Consider the following 18,296-nt stretch of genomic DNA (forward strand, 5'->3'; position numbering starts at 1 on the left):
CCTCTGCTGCATATATTTATTGTGTTTATCATTACACATTTATATAAACCTAGCACAAGTCTTGCCACATATTAGGTGCTCAGTATATATTAGCTGAATAAATCTGCATTTTGTGAATATGCAGTGTTTATAGTCAGAATTAATCTTACCCTTTTATTTTTTTGCAATGTCATTTTTTAAAATTAAAAAGAATTTTATTGAAGTATAGTCGATTTATAATATTGTGTTAGTTTCAGGTGTACAGCAGAGTGATTCAGATATATGTTCTTTTTCAGATTCTTTTCCATTATAGGTTATTACGATACACTGAATATAGTTCCCCGAGCTATACAGTTGGTCCTTGTTTACCTGTTTTATATACAGTAGTGTATATCTGTTAATCCCAAACTCCTAATTTATCCCTCCCCCACATTTCTTTTTTTCTAAATATTTATTTGTTTCTTTATTTTGGCTGTGCTGGATCTTGGTTGCAGCACTTGGGATCTTGGCTGCAGCATGTGGGATCTAGTTGCGGCATGCTGACTTCTTAGTTACAGCATGTGGACTCCTTAGTTGCGGCATGAATGCGGGATCTAGTTCCTTAACCAGGAATTGAACCTGGGCCACCTGCATTGGGAGCACAGAGTCTTACCCACTGGACCACCAGGGAAGCCCCATAAGTTTGTTTTCTGTCTGTGAGTCTATTTCTGTTTTGTAAATAAGTTCAGTTGTATCATTTTTTTTTTAGATTCCACAAATAGGTGATATCATATGATATTTGTCTTTCTATGTCTGACTTACTTCACATTATGCACATGGCATTATTTCATTCTTTTTTTTTTCCTTTGGCCATGCTGCATGGCTTGTGAGATCTCCGCTCCCTGACCAGGGATTGAACCCAGGCCATGGTAGTGAAAGCCTGGAGTCCTAACCACTAGGCAACCAGGGAGCTCTCTCTTTCTTTTTTATGGCTGAGTAACATTCCATTGTGTATGTATGTATGTATACATATACACACACACACACACACACACACAAACACACACATATACCACATATTCTTTATCCATTCATCTGTTGATAGACATTTAGGTTGCCTCCATGCCTTGGCTATTGTAAATAGCACTGCTATGAGCATTGGGGTATATATATCTTTTTGAATTAGTTTTTTGTCTTCTCTGGATATATGCCCAGGAGTGACATTGCTGGATCATATGGTAACTCTATTTTTGTTTTTTTAAGGAACTTCCATACTGTTCTCCATAGTGGCTGTATCAATTTACATTCCCACCAACAGTTTTCTCCACACTGTCTTTAGTATTTATTATTTGTAAACTTATTGATAACTTGTAGTTGCCATTCTGACTTGTATGAGATGATACCTCACTGTAGTTTTGATTTGCATTTATCTAATAGTGATGTTGAGCATCTTTTCATGTGCCTGTTGGCCAGCTGTATGTTTTCTTTGGAGAAATGTCTATTTGGGTTTTCTTCCCAATTTATTTATTTTTTAAAAAATGTTTATTTTTTATTTATATATTTTTTAACATCTTTATTGGAGTATAATTGCTTTACAATGGTGTGTTAGTTTCTGGTTTATAAAAAAGTGAATGAGTTATACATATACATATGTCCCCATATCTCTTCCCTCTTGCATCTCCCTCCCTCCCACCCTCCCTATCCCACCCCTCTAGGTGGTCACAAAGCACCGAGCTGATCTCCCTGTGTGCCCAATTTTTGATTGGGTTTTTTCGATACTGAGTTTTATGAGCTATTTGTATATTTTGGCAATTAAGCCCTTATCAGTTCCATAATTTGCACATATTTTCTTCCATTCTTTAGGTTGTCTTTTCATTTTGTTGATGGTTTTTTTTTTTTTGCTGTGGAAAAACTTTTAAGTTTAATTATGTCCCATTTGTTTATTTTTAAAAATTAATTTATTTTTGATTGCATTGGTTCTTCATTGCTGCACGCGGGCCTTCTCTAGTTGTGGCGAGCAGGGACTACTCTTTATTGCGGTGCGCGTGCTTCTCATTGCGGTGGCTTCTCTTGTTGCGGAGCATGGGCTCTAGGCGTGCGGGCTTCAACAGATGTGGAACGCAGGCTCTAGAGCGCAGGCTCAGTAGTTGTGGCACATGGGCTTAGTTGCTCCGTGGCATGTGGGATCTTGCTGGACCAGGGCTCGAACCCGTGTCCCCTGCATTGGCAGGCGGATTCTTAATCACTGTGCCACCAGGGAAGTCCCTAATGGGTTTATTTTTGCTTCTATTTCTTTTGCCTTGGGAGACAGATCTGAGAAGATACTGCTATTATTTATGTCTGAGAATGTTTTGCCTATGTTCTCTTCTAGGAGTTTTATGGTGTCATGTCTTCTATTTAAGCATTTAAGCCATTTTGAGTTTATTTCTACATATGGTGTGAGGGAGTGTTCTAACTTCATGGATTTACATGCGGCTGTCCAGCTTTCCCAATACTAGTTGCTGAAGAGATTGTCTTTTCCCCATTGTATATTCTTGCCTCCTTTGTCTTTGTCATAGATTAATTGACCATAGGTACATGGGTTTATTTCTGGGCTCTCTATTGTGTTCCATTGATCTATATGTCTATTTTTGTGCCAATGTGACCACTATTTTAAATGGATGAATAATATTCCTTCTAGTGGATTTAGCGTATTTTTTCTGTGTATTTCTTTATTATTGGACACGTATGTTGTTCTTAACTTTTCACTATTGTAAATAATGATTTATGGAACACTATTCAGTGCAGAGGTTATCCCCTCCATATTTTGGATTATTTCCAAAGGATAGAGTCTCAGAAAAGCAATTACTGTGTCAAAAGATACGAACATCACAAGCACTGACACTGAAACTGTGATTAAAAATCTTCCAACAAATAAAAGTCCAGGACCAGATGGCTTCACAGGCAAATTCTATGAAACATTTAGAGAAGAGCTAACACCTATCCTTCTCAAACCCTTCCAAAATATAGCAGAGGGAGGAACACTCCCAAGCTCATTGTACGAGACCACCATCACCCTGATACCAAAACCAGACAAAGATGTCACAAAAAAAGAAAACTACAGGCCAATATCACTGATGAACATAGATGCAAAAATCCTCAACAAAATACTAGCAAACAGAGTCCAGCAGCACATTAAAAGGATCTTACACCACGATCAAGTGGGGTTTATCCCAGGAATGCAAGGATTCTTCAATATATGCAAATCAGTCAATGTGATACACCATATTAACAACTTGAAGGAGAAAAAGCATGTGGTCATCTCAGTAGATGCAGAGAAAGCTTTTGACAAAATTCAACAACCATTTATGATAAAAACCCTCCAGAAAGTAGGCATAGAGGGAACTTACCTCAACATAATAAAGGCCATATATGACAGACCCACAGCCTACATCGTGCTCAACGGTGAAAAACTGAAACCATTTCCACTAAGGTCAGGAAAAAGACAAGGTTGCCCATTCTCACCACTATTATTCAACATAGTTTTGGAAGTTTTAGCCATAGAAATCAGAGAAGAAAAAGAAATAAAAGGAATCCAAATCAGAAAAGAAGAAGTAAAGCTGTCACTGTTTGCAGATGACATGATACTATACATAGAGAATCCTAAAGATGCTACCAGAAAACTACTAGAGCTAATCAATGAATTTGGTAAAGTAGCAGGAAACAAAATTAATGCACAGAAATCTCTGGCATTCCTATACACTAATGATGAAAAATCTGAAAGTGAAATTAAGAAAACACTCCCATTTACCACTGCAACAAAAAGAATAAAATACCTAGGAATAAACCTACCTAAGGAGACAAAAGACCTGTATGCAGAAAATTATAAGACACTGATAAAAGAAATTAAAGATGATACTAATAGATGGAGAGATATACCATGTTCTTGGATTGGAAGAATCAACATTGTGAAAATGACTCTACTACCCAAAGCAATCGACAGATTCAATGCAATCCCTATCAAACTACCACTGGCATTTTTCATATAACTAGAACAAAACATCTCACAATTTGTAGGGAAACACAAAAGACCCTGAATAGCGAAAACAATCTTGAGAAAGAAAAACGGAGCTGGAGGAATCAGGCTCCCTGACTTCAGACTATACTACAAAGCTACAGTAATCAAGACAATATGGCACTGGTACAAAAACAGAAATATAGATGAATGGAACAGGATAGAAAGCCCAGAGATAAACCCATGAACATATGGTCACCTTATCTTTGATAAAGGAGGCAAGAATATACAATGGAGAAAAGACAGCCTCTTCAGTAAGTGGTGCTGGGAAACTGGATAGCTACATGTAAAAGAATGAAATTTCAACAGTCCCTAACACCATACACAAAAATAAGCTCAAAATGGATTAAAGACCTAAATGTAAGGCCAGAAACTATCAAACTCTTAGAGGAAAACATAGGCAGAACACTCTATGATATAAATCACAGCAAGATCCTTTATGACCGAGCTCCTAGAGCAATGGAAGTAAAAACAAATAAACCAAGGAGACCTAATGAAACTTAAAAGCTTTCGCACAGCAAAGGAAACCATAAACAAGGTGAAAAGACAACCTTGAGAATGGGAGAAGATATTTGCAAATGAAGCAACTGACAAAGGATTAATGTCCACAATTTACAAGAGCTCATGCAGCTCAATATCAAAAAAACAAAGAATCCAATCCAAAAGTGGGCAGAAGACCTAAGTAGACATTTCTCCAAAGAAGATATACAGATTGCCAACAAACACGTGAAAGAATGCTCAACATCATTAATCATTAGAGAAATGCAAATCAAAACTACAATGAGGGGCTTCCCTGGTGTTGCAGTGGGTGGGAATCTGCCTGCTAATGCAGGGGACATGGGTTTGATCCCTGCCCCAGGAAGATTCCCACATGCCACAGAGCAACTAAGGCTGTGTGCCACAACTACTGAGACTGTGCTCTAGAGCCCATGCTCTGTAACAAGAGAAGCCACGACAATGAGAAGCCCACACACCACTCGCTGCAACTAGAGAAAGCCCATGCACAGAACGAAGACCCGACACAGCCAAAAACAAAAACAAATACAAATAAATAAATTAATTAAAAAACAAAAAACTACAATGCGATATCATCTCACACCGGTCAGAATGGCCATCATCAAAAAATCTACAAACAATAAATGCTGGAGAGGGTGTGGAGAAAAGAGAACCCTCTTGCACTGTTGGTTGGAATGTAAATTGATACAGCCACTATGGAGAACAGTATGGAGGTTCCTTAAAAAACTAAAAATAGCACTACCATACAACCCAGCAATCCCACTACTGGGCATATACCCTGAGAAAACTATAATTCAAAAAGAGTCATGTACCACAATGTTCATTGCAGCTCTGTTTACAATAGCCAGGACATGGAAGCAACCTAAGTGTCCATCAATAGATGAATGGATAAAGAAGATGTGGCACATATATACAGTGGAATATTACTCAGGCATAAAAAGCAACAAAATTGAGTTATTTGTAGTGAGGTGGATCAACCTAGAGTCTCATACAGAGTGAAGTAAGTCAGAAGGAGAAAACCAAATACCGTATGAGAACACATATATATGGAATTCAAAAAAAAATTTGTCTTGAAGAACCTAGGTGCAGGGACTCCCCTGGTGGTGCAGTGGTTAAGAATCTGCCTGCCAATGCGGGGGACATGGGTTCGAGCCCTGGTTTGGGAAGATTCCACATGCCGCGGAGCACCTAAGCCCGTGCACCACAACTAGTGAGCCCGCGTGCCACAACTACTGAAGCCCACATGCCTAGAGCCTGTGCCCTGCAACATGAGAAGCCCGCGCACTGCAACGAAGAGTAGCCCCTTCTCGCCACAACTAGAGAAAGCCCGTGAGGAGCAGTGAAGACCTAAGGCAACCAAAAATAAATAAATATATATATTAAAAGAAAAAAAAAGAGGACTTAGAGGCAAGGCGGGAATAAAGAGGCCGACCTACTACAGAATGGACTTGAGGACGTGGGGAGGGGGAAGGGTAAGCTGGGAGAAAGTGAGAGAGTGGTAGTGTATATATGGACATATGTACACTACCAAATGTAAAATAAATAGCTAGTGAGAATCAGTCACATAGCACGGGGAGATCAGCTTGGTGCTATATGACCAGCTAGAAGGGTGGGATCGGGAGGGTGGGAGGGAGGGAGGCGCAAGAGGGAAGAGATATCGGCACATATGTACATGTATAACTGTTTCACTTTGTAATAAAGCAGAAAGTAACACACCATTGTAAAGCAATTATACTCCAATAAAAATGTTAGAAAAAAAAAGGTATGAACATTTTTTGGCTCATGTTGTGAAATTGCTTTCCAAAATACCCAAAGTGGCAGCTTTAAGCTGTTTTACTGTGCATGTTTATTTTTCCACCTAAATACCATTTGTTCCTCTGGAAATTTTTTTTTTTTTCCTCTGGGAAATTTTAAGTCAAATATTAACTCCATGTGCTTCTGATGAAACAAATCAAATAATATTTCATATGAAAGTCATCATTAGGTCAACTGTGGCATGGGGATACTGTGTGAGAGAGATGGAGATGAGCATAATAATTAGCTGCAGAATAGTAGTGAAATGATGGCCATGCTACATAAATAATCCATTTAAAGGGAAGCTCATCAGGGAAATGAATTGTAGGGGGAAAAAGTGGTCTTGAGGAAATAAACTAAAATACAATTGTGCACCGTTATTGTACACAAACTGAGTTTAATTTTTTTTCCAGTTATTCCTTTTAGTCATATTACTACCAATATGTTTATGATAAGATAATGGTATATAGCTTCTATCATAGTCACTATAGCACACCAGAAGATTTAGGCCAGAGGTATGGCATATTGGTCTGAGGCAATAGTAGCACCCAGGACCAACTGTTGGCCTTCAGAGATCTCTTGCCAGAAACCAATCTACTGCAAATTTTATTCCTGAGATACTATGAGCTTGATTTATTTTTCCGTCCAGTTGACTGTGTTCCATCTGATAGATAAAACCAGAAGAAGCTACTAGAATCTTTGCCCCCATAATCCCTAGAACAGAACATAATAAAACAATAAATCTTATTATTTTAATATGTATTCTTTATTTAGCACTTTGGCAGGTAGTATAAGTGCTACATAAATTGAGTGAGATATGATCTTTGATTTCAGGGAGTCTAGTTGGGAAATGAGAGTAACAATAAAAACAAAGAATAAATGATACACAGTAGCATAGTTAATTGCTCAATTATGTAAAACTTAGTTAATATAGGAATTCAAAGAAGAGAGAGACCAATGAAGACTGTAATGGTTGCTGAAAACTTTATGTATGTTCTTGGTGCGGGTGAATTTGGATTTGAGTTACATAAAGATCATGGGAGGAGGTATATCAGGTGAAGCCAACAGTATGAATAAAGGTACGCAGGAATGAACAAGTTGTGTTCATGGGACAATAAGATAATTATTCTGTGGGTAAGTTTTTGGGAGAAAAGTTAAAATGGGACTAGATTATGGAGGACCTGTAAATGACCCACAGTAGTCACATAAACGTGAAACATGCACGAAAGAAAATATTATTGGAGGTGGACAGTATTTTAAGTGGCTAAGAAAATGTTTCTGTTGTACAGATTGAAGAAATGGCAGTAAACCTGTGGAACTGGGCAATTATCAAGAAAGGAGCTTTGGGTTTAAGTGAAGAGCAGAGCGCTAAATGTACGTATATGTTTTGTGACTCATATTATGAGGAGTATTCTTATTATACATGAGATTGTGTTCCTGCAGTTTAAATAATATTTTGACCTGTTCTTAGATGCAGATTTGTTAAAAGAAAACTAAACAAAACAACCCATAAGCAGTGGTTTCCAAGCAAACCCTGCCTTGGTTTTGTGGTTTTTCAGAGCTTAGCTCCTTATTAATAGAAATTTAAAAGCGTAACTGCAAGAAATAGTCTGCTGGTGAAAAATGAGGCAGGAAAATGAGAACTTGAAAAATTTCAAAGGACGTGGATTATTTCCTTGGAGGAGAGATGATCAGAATCTTCAGGATTCTGAAGAACCATCAAATAGTAGTTTTTCCTCTCCATTAATTAATAAAATAATGAAAAATGTTGCTATGTGAGGAATTCAGATTAAAAAATCTGTAAAGAATAGTGTCTTCATGAGGTGGGTTAATGAACATTGGACTGAGTTACTGAGAAAAATTATAGAAGTTTTTTGTGAGAGCAAACAAGAATAATAACAACAAAACAAAACCCCAAAACCATATTCAGCTGCTTAGATGTGTTAAATGTGATCTACTGTCTGGCAGAGTTTGAGTGCTTTAGCTAAATGGGCAGGGTCTAGTGTGCTGACAGTTAACTGATTTCCATCAAGGATAGGGACAGTTAATGCATTTATGGAAAGTATATGTCCCATTATAAAGGATACATTGAGGCAACAAACCAAGAGGTGAATCTCTGGAGTGCTTGGCTTGTAGACAAATGAATTTTGTCTGTATGCAACAAATAGAATTTAATACTAAGTATTTATCTTTATGAATATAAACCAAACTGTATACGACTTCAGTGTATGTATAGGGTAATTAGTGGTTGATACAGTCAATAATATACTGACTTTTTAGCCCACTCCTCTATTAGGATGTTTAGAGAACAGTTCTGTCTCTTTAACTCTCAGATAAATGTTGATATCATTGCTCCTAGAAGCCTTAGATCTTATAGTTGTGAGGAGGGAAGAGTTGGAAATTCATCTGTGGGAGAAATTTAGTACACAGGTGAACTGTGCGATGTTAAAATGCTTTAATTCTAAACTTCTCGCATTCCGCATATCAAGGAACATTGCTCTGGCTGTTTTTCACTGCTTGTCAAATAGTGGGGATTTGGTAGATGAAGTGGGAGCTGCAGCCCTAGGACCGACCTTTCCTAATGTACTTACTCTGTATGTAGCAGTTCTTAGATATTTGGGTGCTTATTACGTGTATAATACTTTTAAGATACAGTGGAAAACAGGGTGTAGTGCAGGAAGCCTCTGATTTTAAAAAGTTTTATTCTCAAAATCTGTTGATTGGAAGATACTTTGTCTCAAAAACAAATTCAGTGTGCCTGGATTGTGTTGTGATCAAAACGTCATTAAGATTTATGCACTACAATTTATTATTATTGGGAAGAATTATGGAACAATGAACAGAAATAGGAAAGGCAGAAGTAGAAGAATGACTCTTAAACTTTAGTTTTAGACCTGTTGTATTTGAGGTGACAATAAGGTTGGAGATGTGAGACTGGAGCTTGTGAGAAAGGTCGGGCTGCCTGTAGATTTGATGGTTATTCACATGGAGATGACTGTTGAAGCCACAAGAATTGTTGAGTTCTCTGAGGGAGAAAATAAAGAGCAGTGGTTCTTAGATACTGGTATAAATGAGAGTAACCTGTGGAGCCTTTTAAAATACAGATGCCCAGGCTCCACCATTGGAGGTTTTGATCTGGGGGGTTTAGGATGAAACCTGGGCATGTCTGTAATTTGAAAAAATTTCTCAGGAATTCTCATGCACACCAAATATTAAGAACCAATGGTGTTGAGAGAACAGAGTACTGAGATTTTAACCTTAATTCTTCCAGTTACGGACTGGGAAGAAAAAGAGCAAGGATAGGATACCACAAGTAACAGTCAAAATATTATAGAGGAGACTCGCTACCCACTTATTGAGTACATACTGTCTCTCTCTTTTTTTTTTTTCTGGTACGCGGGCCTCTCACTGCTGCGGCCTCTCCCGTTGCGGAGCACAGGCTCCGGACGCGCAGGCTCAGCGGCCATGGCTCGCGAGCCCAGCCACTCCGCGGTATGTGGGATCTTCCCGGACCGGGGCACGAACCCGTGTCCCCTGCATCGGCAGGCGGACTCTTAACCACTGCGCCACCAGGGAAGCCCGAGTACATAATCTTTTATAGGGTTGTCAAACCATGTTATGGCAGGCAGTAGGTGAAAGGGACAAGGTAAGACTCCAGGGCAAAAATACCAGGCATACATTATGCTTGAGGATTTAGGAAGGAATGGGTTAAAGCTAAATAAACAGTAAAAATAAAGAATTCACAAATGCCAGAGGATGCAAATTTATATGTTGTTTAAAGTCAATTCAAATACCAAGCTGTGGGCACTGATGGAGCAGAGTAAGGCAGATGCAAGGAGTCAGTCAGCAAGCACCTAACCAAGATGTTTATAGTATAGAGGGGCCAAGAAGAGGCTGATGAGAAGACAAGGGTAGAGCAACAGCAACAAAGACAACATCTTTATACTGAAGTAGCATTCTGTCTGAGCCTCAGGTGCCTTTGGCCTGAAGGCTTTATTGGTGATAACTATATACACAGCTGGATCAAGAATGTGGGGCTGGAGCAAAGTTCTTAGACTAAGACATTTCCCACAGAGGGACACTGCTCAATGCTGAACCAGGATAGAGTGAGGCATAGGAAGTAGTATTTTTCAAAAAGGTTATTATGATCATTGTGAAATGTAGGTGTGAAGTCAGGGAAGGTGATCTTTGGGAGTGCAGCTTTAGTAAAGTGGTAAAGATGCAAAACAGATTGCAGGGCATTAAGGAGACGAGGGAGTAGCAATAAAACATAGTAGCTCATTCAGTTCAAGAAGTTTGACAATGGGAGGAAGAGGAGAAATGGGAGGGAAGCTTGAAGCACAGTGGGGTTAGTTGAATTTTTTCAAGGAAGGGAGATGGATATATTTGAAGGTAGAGGGAAAGGAGTAAATTGAGAGGGAAGCACTGAAGATATCTTTGGAGAGGGAAAATAATTGAGATCAGGGTCCTTGAGAGTACAGAAGAATTAGTAAACTTTGAAAACAATAAAGGAAACATTTTCAAAACTGGAAATGTGGGTTTCCCTGGTGGCGCAGTGGTTGGGAGTCCGCCTGCCGATGCGGGGGGCGTGGGTTTGTGCCCCGGTCCGGGAGGATCCCGCGTGCCGTGGAGCGGCTGGGCCCGTGGGCCGTGGCCGCTGGGCCTGCGCGTCCGGAGCCTGTGCTCCGTGGCGGGAGGGGCCGCAGCGGTGAGAGGCCCGCGTACCTCAGAAAAACAAAACAAAACAAAACTGGAAATGCAGGACAATGTAAATATATGTTTAGAAATTATTTTACTGAAAGTTTTTTTCCCAGAAACAAATTAAATTTGTTGAGGGATGAATAAATTTTACATTTTGTAATGTTAATAAAAATTTGACTACATGGGGCTTCCCTGGTGGCGCAGTGGTTGAGAGTCCGCCTGCTGATGCAGGGGACACGTGTTCGTGCCCTGGTCCGGGAAGATCCCGTATGCCGCGGAGCGGCTGGGCCTATGAGCCATGGCCGCTGAGCCTGCACGTCTGGAGCCTGTGCTCTACAACGCGACAGGCCACAACAGTGAGAGGCCCGCGTACCGCAAAAAAAAAAAAAAAAAAAAAATTTGACTACTTCAATTACCCGTAATTTAAGCTGGGCAAATCTTCTCTTTTTCATTGGAATATTAATTAAAAATGGTGTTAGCATAAGTAGAATGGCTGCTGAGATTTAATAACATCAAGACAACTAGTTCAGTTATATGTGAAGTCATCTTTAATAAATTGGGTATGTTTTATGATGAAAGAAACCACACAACTAAAGAGGTTACAATTATTCAAACTTTCCTATTTTCAGGGTAAATGAACTGTGTAATGACGATACCTGTATTTTCTAAGTTATGCTTCAAGAACTTTTACCTCATCTGCAGAAAATAATATATTTAGACCGTTTCACATTTTAGGAGAATAATCTTAAACTATTCTGATGTTCAGGAATTTTGTCAGATGTTGAATAGCTTTAGATTCCAATTCTACTTAGAATTATTTTGCTGCCAGCATGGTACATACAAGAGCATCATGTGAGTCTTTGGGATTTAAGACAGGCAGAAATTAAAATTTGAAAATTAGATATCTGTCTGACTAAAGCATTAAGCCCATGATTCATTTGGTAGTTTTCAGGTCATTTACTTTTGATAATTGATTTTTTAAAAAGACCTTTAAAGTTCTTATTTTTAACAACAAAAGTGGTTTCACTTCACTCCTCTTTTCTCTTTATATGTGTATATAAAAGGGGAATGAATGTTTTGTGTTTATGGGTATCTAATTACTGTTTTGCAGTACGGCACGTTGCTTGCAAGTTGATGTGTATGTGTGAAGGCTCAGCTGCTTCAGAAGAAGCTATTCAAAGACAAATTTTGGTAAGTCCTAATTAAATCAGGAGAAAGTGCAGATTCAGTGAGAGAGTCATTATTCCTGTGTAGATGGTTGAAGTTAGTGTAAACCTGGAAGGGGGTTATATCCTTTAGTTCTGGCAATGTTACTTTTATAATAATTATATCTATTACAATTAAAGGTCTCAGCAGTACTGTAGTTGTTATTACAGTGATTTAGTGGACTAAATATTGAACTTATAATTCAGGATTTATGAAAAGTAAGGAAAATAATAAAAGGTAATAGTTTTCTGCTCCATCCCTTTCTACCCCCTGTCTTGCTTCCTAGAGGCAAGTATGTTTTTTTAGTGGAAAGTATTTTTCCTAGTGTTTTAAAACAATATTTTATTGAAAAGCTCAAATGTACACATGAAGTAGAAAAGATAATATGATTCCCCTATTTACCTATCACTCAGCTAGAGTAATCATCAACTCATGACCACTCTTGTTTCTTCTATATCTCCTCTAACAGCAAACCCCTGGCCCCATGGATTATTTTGAAATAAATCCAAAGAAGCATTATTTTTCCCATAAATATTTCAGTACATGTCTCTAAAAGACCGGATATCTTTTTTATTCAAACCCAATATCCATTATCATACCTGATAAAATTCAATAAAGATTTTTCTAAAATCATCAAATATCTAGTCTTCCCTCCCCCCAACTCTTCCCACCTCCCTCCCCCCACTTCTTTCCAGTTGGTTTTTTAGAATCAGGATTAAAGTCCACACCTTGTATTTTGTTAATATGTTCTATAGTTTACCTAAATTCTGGATTCTGATAACTGCATCCTTATGGTGTCATTTAATGTAGTACTTTGTCCTCTGTTTTTCCTGTAAACTGGTAGTTAGATTTAGAAGCTTGATCTGATTCAGGTTCATTTTTGTCAAGAATAATTCATAGGCGGTATGGTGTACTTCCATCAGGAGGCACTAATGTCTACTTGTCTCTTTTCTGTTGTGTTAGTGTCCTTTGATGATTATTGTCCCCAGATCCATTATTTCTGTGGGGATCTGCATATTCTAATTCTGTAGTTATTTTGTTTATTAACTGGAATAGAGAGAAACTTTCATCAACTATTTGGTTACTCTGAAGTATATTTTGTATACGAAAGTCCTGACTCTTCCCCTTTATTTAACAGTTTTCAGAATAATGAGTTGATTCTGTAACATCCTTAAATGATGACTGAGTGGGTTTTTTTTTTTAAAGTATTACTGTGAACTCATGGATTTTAACATATTTAATGACTTTCAGTTCATTGTAGTTATTATGCTTATTGAAGCACAATGTCCTATTTTGGGCTGGAAGGAGCTTCTTTAAGTGATTCTGAGTCCTTTTGGCACGACCTCAGCAGTCTTTAATAGTTTCATTTGGTTTCCGATATGGCAAGATATCCAGGCTTATCTTGTATAGTTCCTACCCTAGACCTGGAATCAGCCATTCCTCTAAGGAGCTCCGCTTTCTTTTAGTGGAGAATGTTGTTTAGAACCCACAGTCTGGACGTCACAAATGCTCATTACTATTGCATTGATTATTGTTTCTAGACCTTTTTAGTGGACAGAGCTATGACATATATATTTTTTAAGAGAGAAAGTATATAATGAGTTCATACTGATATTTCCAATTGATAATTAGGATTATAGGGTTTTACTTAGCTTCTTGATTTTATATTTGTGTGTCTTTGGTGCTAAAAATCTTGGTGCCTAACATTAAAGTAATGAATAACCTCTTTTATCCTAGAAAATGTATTTTTGAAACAGTTTCAGGATATAGCAATATCGATATTATTACTAAGAATGATTTCTAAAAACGTTTAGGAATTTTTTTGCACTTTTGTTCTTAGGATATACCTCACTAGGGATGTACAGTCAAAATATTGTGTTCATATTATTAAAATATCTTAAAATTACCTGAAATAATTCCTTTCCCTATGATTAAGCTATCGACTTGATATATAGCTAGGTTTATTTGCTTCTGCTTGCTTTTGATTTTTGTGATTGCTCCCACCTACCCATTTTGATTGAATTTTGTTTTATTTTATTTATTTATTTATGGCTGCATTGGGTCTTTGTTGCTGCACCCAGGCTTTCTCTGGTTGTGGCGAGCGGGGGCTACTCTTGTTGCGGTGCCTGGGCTTCTCATCACGGTGGCTTCTCTTTGTTATGGAGCACTAGCTCTACGCACGTGGGCTTCAGTAGTTGCAGCACGTGGGCTCAGTAGTTGCGGAACGTGGGCCCTAGGGTGCGTGGGCTTCAGTAGTTGTGGCGTGTGGGCTCAGTAGTTGTGGTGCACGGGCTTAGTTGCTCTGCGGCATGTGGGCTCTTCCTAGACCAGGGATCAAATCCATGTCCCCTGAATTGGCAGGCGGATTCTTAACCACTGCACCACCAGGGAAGTCCCTGAATTTTGTTTTATAATTATGTAAAATACTGACATGGTTCTGAAGTCAAGTCAAATCTAAAGGAAGTATATTCAGAGAAGTCTAGCTTCTATCTCTGTCCTCTTTACTCTGTTCCCTCCCTTCCCCTGTTGGTAACTATTTTGTTTATTTTATTGTTTATCCTTTTGATATGTGTGTATGTATGCATGTATGTATGACTTTATGTATTTTATTGAAGTATAGTTAATTTACAATAGGAGTTTCATGTGTACAACATAGTGATTCAATATTTTTATAGATTATACTCCATTTAAATTTATTTCAAAATAATGGCTGTATTTCCCTGTGCTGTGCAATATACCCTTGTTGCTTATTTATTTTATACATAATAGTTTGCATCTCTAAATCCCCAACCCCTTTCTTGTCCTTTCTTCCTTCCCTCTACCGACTGGTAACCACTAGTTTGTTCTCTATATCTGTGAGTTTGTTTCTGTTTTGTTATATATATTTGTTTGTCTTATCTTTTAGATTCCACATATAAGTGATAACATAGATTATTTGTCTTTCTCTCCTATTGTTTTTTTGAAACTTAAAAATATTTATTAATTCATTTATAATAACAATAATCAAGGTATTACGTGTCAGCATAAATCACATTTTTAGCAGAAAATATCTATATTTTCCAAAGCAAGAGAAAATATGTGAGAAGAGTGACATTGTTTTGCATTAAGTTCTTTTTACATAAAGTTACATCACATTTTTTTATTCAAACAGAAAGTCACAAAAATTATCATCATCCTCATCAGTTCACTCACTCCCATGTAATTAATATTTATTTCATCTTGATCTGTTGTTAGCACTTTTATGAATTCATCAGTTTTCCATTAGAGTTCAGAAAATGCTTATTCATTCAGTTCAGCAGTATAGTCAGTTACCAGAAACCTGTACTTATCAGAGTCTTTTCCATGAATTCCTTGAAGATGAAACCCTTTTATAGGAAAATTTTTTTTTTTTGTGGTACGCGGGCTTCTCACTGTCGTGGCCTCTCCTGTTGCAGAGCACAGGCTCCGGACGCGCAGGCTCAGCGGCCATGGCTCACGGGCCCAGCCGCTCTGCAGCATGTGGGATCTTCCCGGACTGGGGCACGAACCCGTGTCCCCTGCATCGGCAGGCGGACTGTCAACCACTGCGCCACCAGGGAAGCCCTATAGGAACATTTTTGCAAAAGAATCAGAGTACAGGCAGAACTGTCTGTAAATGACAAAAGACTTAAAAATGACCACGGTTAAAGATTTGATGGAAGTTCATAATAATGCAATTGACAAGGAAATCTAGTTATTTCTGACATATACATTTTAAAGTAATAACTAGAATTATGACTTATAACATTATACCAGAACATATAAGATTTTTAGGAATTTCATGTAATGTCTGAAACATTTATATTAACATATTTCCATACAAATAACCCAAAGAAAGTTTAGTATTAGTTTTTTTAAATTTAATTTTATTTTTTTAAATAGCAGCTTCTTATTAGTCATCAATTTTATACACATCAGTGTATATATGCCAATCCCAATTGCCCAATTCAGCACACCACCATCCCCACCCCACCGTGACTTTCCCCCCTTGGTGTCCATACGTTTGTTCTCTACATCTGTGTCTCAACTTCTGCCTTGCAAACCAGTTCATATGTACCATTTTCTAGGTTCCACATACATGCGTTAATATACAATATTTGTTTTTCTTTTTCTGACTTACTTCACTCTCTATGACAGTCTCTGGATCCATCCACATCTCAGCAAATGACTCAATTTCGTTCCTTTTTATGGCTGAGTAATATTCCATTGTATATATGTACCACAACTTCTTTATCCATTTGTCTGTCAATGGGCATTTAGGTTGCTTCCATGCCCTGGCTACTTTAAATAGTGCTGCAGTGAACATTGGGGTGCATGTGTCTTTTTGAATTATGGTTTTCTCTGGGTATATGCCGAGTAGTGGCATTGCTGGATCATATGGTAATTCTATTTTTAGTTTTTTAAGGAACCTCCACACTGTTCTCCATAGTGGCTATATCAGTTTACATTCCCACCAACAGTGCAAGAGGTTTCCCTTTTCTCCACACCCTCTCCAGCATTTGTTGTTTGTAGATTTGCTGATGATGCCCATTCTAACTGGTGTGAGGTGATACCTCATTGCAGGTTTGATTTGCATTTCTCTAATAATTAGTGATGTTGAGCAGCTTTTCATGTGCTTCTTGGCCATCTGTATGTCTTCTTTGGAGAAATGTGTATTTAGGTCTTCTGACAGTTTTGGGATTGGGTTCTTTGTTTCTTTAATATTGAGCTGCATGAGCTGTTTATATATTTTGGAGATTAATCCTTTGTCCGTTGATTCGTTTGCAAATATTTTCTCCCATTCTGAGGGTTGTTTCTTCATTTTGTTTATGGTTTCCCTTGCTGTGCAAAAGCTTTTAAGTTTCATTAGGTCCCATTTGTTTATTTTTGTTTTTATTTCCATTACTCTAGGAGATGGATCAAAAGAGATCTTGCTCTGATTTATGTCAAAGTGTGTTCTGCCTGTTTTCCTCTAAGAGTTTTATAGTGCCCGGTCTTACATTTATGTCTCTAATCCATTTTGAGTTTATTTTTGTGTATGATGTTAGGGAGTGTTCTAATTTCATTCTTTTACATGTAGCTGTCCAGTTTTCCCAGCACCACTTATTGAAGAGACTGTCTTTTCTCCATTGTATATCCTTGCCTCCTTTGTCATAGATTAGTTGACCATAGGTGCGTGGGTTTATCTCTGGGCTTTCTACCCTGTTCCATTGATCTACCTTTCTGTTTTTGTGCCAGTACCATATTGTCTTGATTACTGTAGCTTTATAGTATAGTCTGAAGTTAGGGAGTCTGATTCCTCCAGCTCTGTTTTATTCCCTCAGGACTGCTTTGGCTATTCGGGGTCTTTGGTGTCTCCATACAAATTTTAAGATTTTTTGTTCTAGTTATGTAAAAAATGCCATTTGTAATTTGATATGGATTGCCTTGAATCTGTAGATTGCTTTGGGTAATATAGTCATTTTCACAGTATTGATTCTTGAAATCCAAGAACATGGTATATCTCTCCATCTGTTGGTATCATCTTTAATTTCTTCATCAGTGTCTTATAGTTTTTTGCATACAGATCTTTTAACTCCCTAGGTATGTTTATTCCTAGGTATTTTATTCTTTTTGTTGCAATGGTAAATGGGAGTGTTCTCTTAATTTCTCTTTCAGATTTTTATCATTAGTGTATAGGAATGCCAGAGATTTCTGTGCATTAATTTTGTATCCTGCAACTTTACCAAATTCATTGATTAGCTCTAGTAGTTTTCTGGTGGCATCTTTAGGGTACTCTATGTATAGTATCATGTCATCTGCAAACAGTGACAGTTTTACTTTTTCTTTTCCAATTTGTATTCCTTTTATTTCTTTTTCTTCTCTGATTTCCGTGGCTAGGAGTTGCAAAACTATGTTGAATAATAGTGGTGAGAGTGGACATCCTTGTCTTGTTCCTGATCTTAGAGGAAATGCTTTCAGTTTTTCACCACTGAGAATGATGTTTGTCATATATGGCCTCTATTATGTTGAGGTAGGTTCCCTCTCTGCCCACTTTCTGAAGTTTTTATCATAAATGGGTGTTGAGTTC

General features: G+C 37.8%; 1 protein-coding gene across 1 annotated transcript in view; it reads left to right on the forward strand.

The window, feature by feature from the left end:
• TEX11 (testis expressed 11) overlaps positions 1–18,296 on the forward strand; it is a 353,939-nt gene that overhangs the window by 38,009 nt on the left and 297,634 nt on the right. Inside the window, exons 6-7 of the mRNA XM_060137334.1 lie at positions 7,612–7,696; positions 12,135–12,214. Of these exons, the coding sequence (XP_059993317.1) occupies positions 7,612–7,696; positions 12,135–12,214 (165 nt within the window). The remainder of the gene's footprint in view (positions 1–7,611; positions 7,697–12,134; positions 12,215–18,296) is intronic.

This window comes from Lagenorhynchus albirostris, chromosome X (assembly GCF_949774975.1).
Source record: "Lagenorhynchus albirostris chromosome X, mLagAlb1.1, whole genome shotgun sequence".
NCBI lineage: Eukaryota > Metazoa > Chordata > Mammalia > Artiodactyla > Delphinidae > Lagenorhynchus > Lagenorhynchus albirostris.